Here is an 11,169-nt window from a genome sequence, read left to right as displayed (position 1 = left end):
TCATCTGCGTTACAGTGCTTGAAGTACAGTTCTCACTTCTGGACAGTTCAGTGAGGTTTGAGCTGCTTCTGGTCATGAGAGCATGTGTCGGTGAATCCTCTCTCAGCGTTGTGTGGGTGGAGGATTAATTTTGTGCTCCAGGTTTCTTAAAAATGGAGATAATCTGGCTGCTCACTGCTCTGTGTCCAGATGGAGCATGTTTCATTCAAACACGGCTTTTGAACCAAAACATCCAGAGCAGGTGGTTGTTGCTGTGTCAGGATGTGCCATGTGAGAGATACCGGAATTTTCATAGTAATGCAACAGGAGAAAGCAATTCCTGGGTACCCTCTCAAGGCTTCTTTCAGCACAGCCAATTTGTTCATCTATAATATGAACCTCGTTAATGCTTCAGTACAGAACAACAAGTAGAGCTGAGCAGGGTGACTGTGTGTGTGGATGTGTTTTAGATTGAAAAGTTCTTGGTGTTCCTGAAGGATTCTGTGTCCTTGGCCAAGTCTAAGAGTGGTTAAACATTTCAGTCCTCTTTTTGGAAGAAGAAGGCAAGGGAGTTTACCCACTGCAGTGTCCAGAGGATGTTGTAGTGATGGAGGTGCTGTTTTGACAAGTTTGCAGCTTTGTTGCTGATGTCTTAACAGGAATGATGGGTGAACATGGAGCACATCAGTTCCACTTGCTGGTCTTGGTGCTGGAGAGCCCACACTTCCAAGTCAACACTTTTATTACAGCATTGTCTCTGGCTTGCTGGCGGAGTTAAAAGGTTATAAATAGTTTGATTGGAAACATTGCCTCTGCATGCCTGTAGAAACCATCAGGATTGCTGAGCATAGCTTTGGGAAGAATGGTCCAGCTTTCTGTGAGCCACAGGCTCCACATGGAAGCACGTCTTTGCTGGATTAACTTAATAATGACTTTGAAGTAGAGATGAACCTACCCTGGTGACTGTATGGAGCTGAGAGGAGAATGTTGAAATGTTCTGCCCTGACTCGGAGGTGCTCACTGCTCCCTGAGCAGCTGCCACCTGCGCTCTGTGTGCATCCTCCAGTGGTTGCTCAGGGACTTTTTCTGAAGGACTGCATCCAAACCCAAATGCTTTCTAGCATGCTGGAAAAGTGATCACAGAATCACAGAATCACAGAATTGTAGGGGTTGGAAGGGACCTCAAGAGATCATCGAGACCAACCCCCTGCCAAAGCAGGTTCCCTACACCAGGTCGCACAGGTAGGCGTCCAGGCGAGACTTGAATATCTCCAGAGAAGGAGACTCCACCACCTCCCTGGGCAGCCTGTTCCAGTGCTCCGTCACCTCACCGTGAAGAAGTTCTTACGCACATTCGTGCAAAGCTTCCTGTGCTGCAGCTGATGTCCGTTTCCCCTCGTCCTGTCTCCATGTACCACTGAAAAGAGACTGGCCTCACCGCTATGGCCGCCACACCTCAGATATTTATAAACCTGGATCAGGTCCCCTCTCAGTCTTCTTTTCTCAAGGCTAAACAGACCCAGTTCACTCAGCCTTTCTTCATAGGGGAGATGCTCCAGGCCCTTCACCATCTTTGTGGCCCTCCGCTGGACTCTTTCCAAGAGATCCCTGTCTTTTTTGTACTGGGGAGCCCAGAACTGGACACAGTACTCCAGATGAGGCCTTACCAGGGCAGAGTAGAGGGGGAGGATCACCTCCCTCGACCTGCTGGACACGCTCTTCTTAATGCACCCCAGAATGCCATTGGCCTTTTTGGCCACGACGGCACACTGCTGGCTCATGGCCAACCTGTTGTCCAGCAGGACGCCCAGGTCCCTCTCTGCAGAGCTCCTCTCCAGCAGCTCATCCCCCAGCCTGTATTGGTGCATGCAATTATTCCTCCCTAGGTGTAAGACCCTACACTTGCTTTTGTTGAACCTCATCCGGTTTCTTACTGCCCAGCTCTCCAGCCTGTCCAGGTCTCGCTGAATGGCAGCACAGCCTTCAGGCGTGTCAGCCAATCCTCCCAACTTCGGATCATCAGCAAACTTGCTGAGGGTGGCCACTATCCCCTCATCAAGGTCATTGATGAAGATGTTGAACAAGACCGGACCCAGCACAGACCCCTGGGGGACACCACTGGTTACAGGTCTCCAGCCAGACTCTGCACCACCAACGACGACCCTCTGTGCTCTGCCACTCAGCCAGTTCTCAACCCACCTCACTGTCCACTCGTCTATCCCACACTTCCTCAGCTGTGTTATAAGGATGTCGTGGGAGACAGTATCAAACGCCTTTCTAAAATCAAGGTAGATTACATCTACCGCTCTTCCCCCATCCACCCAGCATGTGACAGCATCATAGAAGGCCACCAAGTTGGTCGAGCACGACCTCCTCTTGGTGAACCCATGCTGACTACTCCTGATAACCTCCTTTTCTCCCAGTTGTCTGGAGATGGTATCCAGCACAAGCTGTTCCATCACCTTTCCAGGGACAGAGGTGAGGCTGACAGGCCTATAATTACCCAGATCTTCCTTCTTGCCCTTTTTGAAGACCGGAGTGACATTGGCTATCCTCCAGTCTTCAGGGACCTCCCCTGTTGTCCAAGACCTCTCAAAAATGATGGAGAGCGGTTCGGCAATGACCTCCACCAGCTCTCTCAGCACACGTGATGAAACAGGGTGCCTGTCCTCTTGCGTCCCGCAAGACCTCCCAGCTGCAGCTTGGGTGCTGCTGCTCTCCTTTCCTGAATAGCTCCTCCGTTTTGTTATACACGAGGTGCTACCAGCTGCTGCTTGTGCTAGGTGCTTCACTTATCTCACTTTAGGACAGCGGTGTAGCAAGGGAGCTGAGAACCTGGCTTGACCGGCACAGCTCCTGATCTTTCCCTGTAAACTACATATGTTAAAAGGTCCCAAAGGGTTGTCTTGAGAGCTTTTAAAGGAGAAGAGAGGTGCCTGGCATGGCTCTGTGCAGGCACATCTGGATTTGGATCATAGGGCCGCAACCTACAGCATCACGGTGCTGCTGGAATTAATTTCTGGCTTGCTCATTCAGGTGATGCAAAGAGGTGCCCTGCCAGCACAGAGACTTGGCTGGGCTGACACATGCAGTGCCCTGAGGCAGCGCTGTGGCTGTGCTGAGCACTGTGGGTGCCTGGGCTCTGTGTGGGACGGTGCTGTGCTGGGCAGCCTGCACGGGGAGCAGCGGGCCGAAGTGAGCCACAGCTTTTCTCATAGAAGGCTGGAGGTATCCTTATGCCATAGGTGTCTGGAGAAAGTCGTTAAAGGCAGGGGTGAGTGATTGAACCACTAGCCAGAAGGTCACGGAAACAATTACATGGTCTGTTGTGAGAAATGTTGCATTTTCTGCTGCTAAGCTGTATGAAACCTGGACATTGCTCTGCACTTCGCTTTGGGGAGCCTGAGGTCACATCATTGAATGATGATCTGTTGAGGGTTTTTTTTTTTTCATTTTGTGGTGATCAGTGTTATTCCACAGGTTATGGGAAATGCAGCTCCAGGAGGCAGTTCTTCTTGGTGTGGGGATGCTCAGTCCCGCGGCTCTGTGGCTGCCGAGCAGCTGCTGGCTCCTTTTTGTGTGCAGCCTCTGGACGCACACTGCAGGTCAGCATGCAGCACAGCCACAGCTGCCAGCAGGTTGGCAGCGTGCTGACATGCATCACTCCCCTGGGTGGCAGAGTGGTGCCATGCTGCACAAACACGTCTGCTGTCACCAGGACCCTTGTCTGACCCTGCTGGTTAGTTTTCAGACATGGATTTACTGCACGCTTGTGCCTGCCTCTCTTTCTCTCTCTCTCCCTGTTGCAATGTGTGACTGGGAACCAAAATGCTGTGAGATGACTGTGCCTACCCCAGCATGATGGCAGTTAGCACGTGTCTCCTACTTCCAGCTTTTTACTGTTTCAGGGTCATTTTTTTTAAAGTACTTATGTTTCCAGTTAGTCAAAACATCATCCCTACTTTAAAGAATGGATTGTCTGCTGGCGTTGTTACTGCCTGGGAAGTCTTGCTAGTTATGTCCAGTTCTGAGTGCTGCTGCATTTCTGTTCTGCCCAACAATTTCTGGGCTGCTGCTTATGAGAGTGCCTCCAGAGACCTCCTTGAAGGTGGGAGGTGTTCAGTGGAAGATGCACAAGCATTAGATAGTCAGTGGGGAAAAAAAAAACATGTAGTTAAACACCCTGTTTTGCCAGTTCAGCATGGATGGTGACAGGAGGGAGGCTGTATGTAACACTGATCAGCAGGCAGTACGCTGTATCTTTTTCCCTGAAGGATGGTAATCCTGTGAGAGAAATACTATAGTAATATTTAAACGTTGACAACTACTTTTCTCTTTACTGTCATTCAGAGTGGCATCTCTGTATTTTGTGTTAACATTCCTGGACTAGACTGACTGTGTTCCTCTGCCTGGTAGGGAGTATGGTTCAACACTTCCAAGTAATAGCTGCAGTTTCAGCTAATAAACCAATTTTGGCACTACTGGGATGAAAGGTTCTGAAGTAGGTAACTGTTAGAGGAAGAAAGAGCTGTCTTCCTGATAGCTCCATGTAATCAATGTAGTGTTTACAGAACACTTCCTGGGCCCTGTAGCAGCTCTGGGCACTCCGTGTGCGTGTGTGCGTGCGTGTGTGCGTGTGTGCGTGCGCAACTCATCAGATTTTCTCTGCATCTACTGCTGTGTGGCTGATACACAGTAGTCACCAGTCTTACACTTCTCATTTAGAGTATGCTGTGTTCTTTTCTAGCTTGCCAATTCTTTAATGGCATGGCTTTCAACTTTTACAGAAATATCTGGGGGACTGATGGCAGTCTGTGTTCTGTTTCTTTGTTTAATAGCATCTGACCTCGCTTCTGTTGGCAGTGAGAAGTGAAATTAATTTACTTTTGATCCCTTAAGGAAAGGGCAGAGGCTGCGTGGCTGCACTGGTGGTGTCAGGAGGGCACAACTTGCACTGATCGCACCACTTATCCCAATTTTTGCCTCGTTCCCTCTGTAGTTTTGTATCTGAGTGCAGTGTGTTAGCTACCCCTAACGTGTATTGAACTGAGAGGGCTGAAGTGAGTGCCACGTTCAGTTATCAAGATGCTGAGCTGATAGTTCTAGTTACTGCCTTGCTATTGTGGGTAAGATGCAGCTTTGGTTTTGTCAGTGGTCTTTCTTCAGCCAAAACCAAAGGACAGCAGCAGCAAAGCAGTATAAAGTGGTGCTATGTGTAAGATGCATCCAATAACAATCTGTCTTCAGTGCAGAATTGTCAGTGCTAAAGAGATCTCCTGCAGAGTCTGAAAGGCAGTGGTGTTGCTTGTGGCAGGTTACAGCAAAGCAGTGGTTCTTCTCGAGCTCCCTCCTAAAAATTTTAAGGAAATTAATTACTAACGTGGTACAAGTCTGTTTCACTAGAAGAAAAGCAGGTTTAAAAAAAAAAAAAAAAAAGAAGACACCCTGACTATAATGTTCATCCATATATTTGTGTGGAACTTCCTGTGTTCCAGCTTTTGGCCACTGCTCCTTACTCTACCGTAACACACCACTGGAAAGACTCTGGCCTTGCCTAATTGCCTCCTGCACCTTAGATATTTATAAACATTGATCAGATCCCCTCTCAGTCTCCTCTCTAGGCCCAGGTCTCTCAGCCTTTCCCTGTGCAGGAGATGCTCCGGGCATCTTTATCATCTTTGTTGCCCTCCTCTGGAGTCTTTGTAGGAGATGTCTTTTTTTGAACTGGTGAGCTCAGAACTGGACACGATGCTCCACATGTGGGTTGACTCATAATTATCATTTTTTTGTTTTATTTGGAAATGGAATGTGGAAACTGTGCCCATATTCCTGCAGCTGTAATTATTGCTGTGTATTTCAAAACAATTATCTGTCCCTTGCACTTGTAAGCAAACTTGGAGAGGTTATGCTGGGATGACTGTATAACACGGGAATTCTTTTCTCATTATAGACTCTGAAGCGACAAAGCCAGTTGGCACTCAATTTCTTCAACACGATTTTAGCTCATGGCGATCTACGAAACAACAAGCTAAACCAGCTTTCAGTAAATCTCTGGAATCTTGCCCAGAAACATGGCTTTGCTGACACCAAAACAATGGTAAGGAGTACGTACTGCAGAGAAATCTGTTAGGATTTTCTTTAGCTCCTTTCGTGGGAAAAGGCAATACTATATAGGTTGATCTGAAAGTAACGCCTCCTATTTATTTCCATGGAAACAACAACAGATACAAAAAGCACAATAATGCTGTTTGATAGAGCAAATTCCCAGCCACAAAAAACTATTGTTTTTTTAACATAGTCACCACTGTTAGCGATACATTTTCGTCACTGATGAAACCTGCAGCGGTGACCCAGTGTTGTTGCTAGGAAAATATTGCCCACACAATCCACCTTTCAGGTGCCTGAACAGATGGAAGTTAGAAGGTTCTGAATATGGACTTATATGGTGGGTGTGGTTGGAGAGTCCAGCCAAGATTAGCAAAGTGCTGCACAGTCTTCAAACCAGTGTGGAACCTGGCATTACCCTGTGGCAAGAGAAAGGCTGTCTTCTGCCCTGGCCTGACAGTAGAAGTTTTAGCCTTTAGCTCAGTCAGCATCACAGTGCAGTGGTCAGAGCTAAGGGTTTGCCCAGGTTCTGGGAAGTCCCACCCCTTTTCCATCCCAGAAAACAGTGCATATCACTCGTCTTGCTGAGGGTTTTGTCATGGACTCTTTCTTCAATGGAAATTCATATGTCACTGCTCCATGGACTGCCCTTTGACTCTGGCACATAGTGGTGACACAAATCTCATCACCAGTAATGATTCAATCCAGGAAATCTCACCTTCACCTGGTATCAGTTCAATAGATCCTGACAAAATTGCATATGGTGTTCTTTCTGTTACTTTATGAGCATTTGTGGGAACCACCTGGGTGCAGACTGTGAGATTTTAACACTTACACCATGGTTTCCAATACACTGAGGCCAATATTCAGCTCTTATAGAATCATAGGTTCCTAGGTTGGAAAAGACCTTAAAGATCAAATCCAACCACAACCTAACCACACTACCCTAACTCTGACAACCCACGACTAAATCATGTCCCTGAGCACCACATCCAAACAGTTTTCAAACACATCCAGGGATGGTGACTCAAACACCTCTCTGGGGATCCTGTTCCAGTGCTTAACCATCCTTTCTGTAAAGAAATTTTTCCTGATGTCCAACCTAAACTTACCCTGGTGCAACTTAAGACCATTTCACCTTGTCCTGTCACGAGTGAGAAGAGACCAACCCTACTCTTGCTGTTGTCACCTTGCAGGTGTTGGAAGAGAGCCATAAGGTCTCCCCTCAGCCTCCCCTTCCCCAGACTGAACAGCCCCAGTTCCTTCAGTCTCTCCTCATAGGCCACATTCTCCAAGCCCTTCACAGCCTTGTTGCCCTTTTTTTTGGACCTGCTGCAGCACCTCCATGTCCCTTCTGTGTTGAGGTGCTCAGCCAGCTTCACCACGACGATGCTGAGGGGGACAGTATCAAAGGCTGTACTGAAGTCCAGGTAGACCACTTTGGCAGCCTTCCCTTCATCCATTAAGCAGGTCACCTTGTCATAGGACGAAATCAGGTTTGTACACAGCTCTGTATGCAGTTCTCTGGTTGTGACCAGCTGATTTGTGGCGATTAGCTGATCGAGAGTCTCTTCATTTTGTGGTGTGAGAGCTGTGCATGGCTGTGCAGAACATGAACTGTCTTTCATGTTGCTGTTGCCATTGCTGAAACACCCCACCCATCCTTCACTGTGTCAACACCTGCTGTTTGGTCTCCACAGACTTCTAGCAAACACTGTTGAATGTCAGTGGGTGCCATTTTATTTACATGGAGGAATTCAGTTCCATCCTTATGCTTTATCTGCACTTGCATGTCAGACACTGTTCTGTAAGACTACAAAATGTAATGGGATATTGGTGGGAAGGTTCAACCTCTACTGCTGTCCCACCAACATCCCCCTCTGATACTGTGGGCCAATGCAATGAAATAGGAGGCAGTACTTTCAGAGCCCTTTCTTGACCTAGATGAACCTGATCTCCTTGCAAATGTCTGTCTTGTTTTATCTGGGCTTTGAACTAAGTTTAAGTTAAAAAAAAAAAAAAAAAAAAAAAAAACTTTATTTTTTAAAATGCTTCTTAATAAATAAGCAGCTTCACTTATTTGTACCAATCTGCTCTGTCTCTCACATTTTTAAAAGTATTTCACACATTAAAGGATCTGGAAATGTGGGGTTCTGCACTTTCCAGTACAGAAAATGTAAGCTTTTAAAGAAGAACAGTGTTGTTATTAGTGGAGGAATTGTATGTTGACACATTGGAATGTGAGCACTTGAGAGCACTGCTTGAGAAAAGTGTCTGTGGTCACCAGCTCTGGAGTCAGAGAAGCAAGTGGTTGTGTGTCTAGTGGAATTCAGGGAAAATCAGCGGTGCATCTGTTAAAATGCCTTCCTTTAGCAAAACTGTGGCCTCTGAAATGAGAAAAGACAAAGACTAAACATCTCAAAACACCTTTCTTCTTTACCCAGGTAAAAACTCTGGAATACATCAAGAGAAGAAGCAAACAACCTGACATGAGTCACTTCACAGACTTGGCCCTTCGCCTTCCTCTGCAGTCCAGAACCTGATGAGCGCCTCTTCCAGGGAGTCTTACGTAAAAGTGAGCATGTAGCCAGGGCCACAAGTCGCTGATTCTTCTGGTCTTTGACTGGAGTTCACTGTGTTTGAATTTTAGAGTGACAGATTTACTTGGGTACAGGTAAAACAGTCCTGAGTGCAATGATTTAATCTGAATTTTTTGTTTCCAGTTTTGCCACTGTATTTTAAATCCAGGTTAGATTCAGTAAAAGATACTTCAGCCTTTCCAAATAAAATTTGTTGTCATTTTAGTGACAAAGGAATAAAATCTGATACTCTACACAGATCAATTCACAGCCCCCAGACTTCATCCTGCCTGTGTAGAAAGCAGTATTTCAGTGTAGTAATCCTACTAAGTTGTTCTGCTTTGGAATGCTGCCAACATTTGGTCAGTTTCAGTAAGAGAAAAATGGACCAAGTGTTACTGTTCTAATTTCTAATATACATTTTTCTCAGCTGTGTTTGTCATATCACTAGTTCAGTAGTGTTTTGTATCTTTAAATGCTGTCTGCAAAGGAAAATGGAAATGTACGCAGTGTTCCATATTCTCTAGTATGCTATATCACTGAATAAAGCAATTTGCACCTCACCTGTTTGTTCTGGAGAAGTTCCTTTGTGTATACAAGTTTATTACCTAGTCATGCTGTAATTTAGCTATGTGCACTGCTTTTATACCTAATAAATTTCATTCTGTCTGTTTCTGTCCTGTGGTAAGCAACCACAGTGTGATCTTGCATCTATTGGTTCTTCTGGGTAGCGGTTTTTTAATGACTGAAGTCACATATTAAGATGTATTTGCACAGAAACGTTCTCTTTGTTAAGGCAGATGACCTAGTTTCAGCAGGAATAGAGCTGATTTTTCCTTTGCAGTATCTGGTATGAGGCTGTGTTTTGGCTTTAGGAGAAAGACTGTTGGTAGCACACGGATGGTTTGATTGTTGCTGAGTAATGCTGTACAGAGCCAAGGATGCCTCAATTTCTCTGCTTTTCCTGCTGCTGAGGGGGCTGGGGGGAAGGGGGAGAGAACAAGGAGCTGGGAGGGAACAGAACCAGGACAGCTGCCCTCAACTGGCCAAAGGGATATTCTGTACCATGTGGCATCTTGCAGAAGAAGCTTGAAAACAGGGAGTTGGTCAGGGTGGGCAGCTGCTGCTTGGGGACTGGCTGGGCATCGGTCAGCGGGTGGTGAGCTACTGCACTGTGCATTGCTTCTTTTGTCTGTATATAAGTATCATATATATATAAAACTGTTGTTCTTTTTTTCCTTTTTTGGTAAATAGTTTTATATCAAACCTCAAATTCTACTTTGTGGGTTGTTTTTTTTTTTTTTGTGATTCTCTCCCCCATCCCACTGAGCAAATGGCTGCCTAATGTTTAACAGCAGCTGAACATGTAATTGGTTTTGCTAGAACCATATATTCATTTCCAACCTTCAGTACCCAATTTAATTATACTTTCTTTAGTTAATTCTCTACATATAGTGAGATGACAGTACTGCACGTATGTTAGGTCATACTATGATTTAGCTTCCCTTTTTGCTGCAGCTGCATAAAGCAACTCTCAGCAGCACATGGATGATTCTTTCTGTTAGACTTGGAAACTGGGTAAGTGGGATTGAACAGGGCTGTCTAGCCAGCCAAGTAGGTCACAGAGAGCAGCTGTGGTATGGCAGAAATTGTCCTGCAGGGGTAAATGTACTGCTACAAACCCAGCATGGAGCAGTTCCAGGTTCTGTAAAATGGAAACTTACAGCAGGCTTAGTAACAGCCCAGCCAACCATTCCTTTTCCCCCAGAGACACCCATTTTTGCCTGTCATCTTTTGTGCACAGTATAACTTTATTTATTGATGCAAGAGTGCCATGGAAAAGGTTTTCAAGTTTTTTACCGATGCTTTTATTAGTGCAAAAACAGCTCGGTTATATGCAGAAAGCTCTAATTAGTTACCAGGAGCAAACTTTAAACGTCCAGCCTCAAAGCCCGCCCTACCACTCTAATAACCTGCTTTTGGCTTACTTCCATGTTTAGAGAAAAATTAATTCTAGTTTAAGCATCCCACTTACTATAGACCTGTCTGGCTTCTGTATACAGTAGATACACAGGCTAGAGCAAATTTGACTGCTTGAATGAAGTTAGTTTGTCCCGGATGTCTGCCTTGGTTTTCCAACTGCGTCAACATTAGCAAGGGCAAGGTGTCAAGCCATGCACATCCAAAGGTAAGTGTAGAACTATTATCCCCTTCAACCTCCTATCAATGGCAATGCAAGGCTAGTCACTACATACCCAATAATGGCTCTGCAGCAGAGATCTGTACATGCTGTTCTGTCCTTCCCTTCTTAAAGGAAGCCATCAGTTAACAATTTCCCACCTATTCCATTATTTTAATGCATTTTTTGCCAAGTAGTTGAAGGCCTGAATTCAGCATCTGTCTTTAATCAGAATGTTTTCTGATTCTGAACCTGTGGTACTTGAAGCAAAGCCACAGCTGCAGCCCAGAAAGGTGTTGAAGGTAGTCTTTAAATGCAGTGGTTCTC

At 45.7% G+C, this 11,169-nt stretch overlaps 1 protein-coding gene across 9 annotated transcripts in view; it reads left to right on the top strand.

Annotated features, from left to right (window-relative positions):
- VPS35L (VPS35 endosomal protein sorting factor like) overlaps nt 1-9,226 on the top strand; it is a 57,569-nt gene extending 48,343 nt beyond the window's left edge. For all 9 annotated transcript variants that reach the window (XM_085237702.1, XM_085237699.1, XM_085237700.1 and 6 more), the window contains 2 exons: nt 5,930-6,076; nt 8,529-9,226. In XM_085237702.1, coding sequence (XP_085093828.1) covers nt 5,930-6,076; nt 8,529-8,627 — 246 coding nt within the window. In that variant the 3' untranslated portion in view covers nt 8,628-9,226. The remainder of the gene's footprint in view (nt 1-5,929; nt 6,077-8,528) is intronic.
- Nucleotides 9,227-11,169: the final 1,943 nt, after the last annotated feature.

Source organism: Meleagris gallopavo, chromosome 16 (assembly GCF_905368555.1).
Source record: "Meleagris gallopavo chromosome 16, MGAL_WU_HG_1.1, whole genome shotgun sequence".
NCBI classification, from domain to species: domain Eukaryota; kingdom Metazoa; phylum Chordata; class Aves; order Galliformes; family Phasianidae; genus Meleagris; species Meleagris gallopavo.
This window is presented reverse-complemented; position numbering and strand designations above follow the sequence as displayed.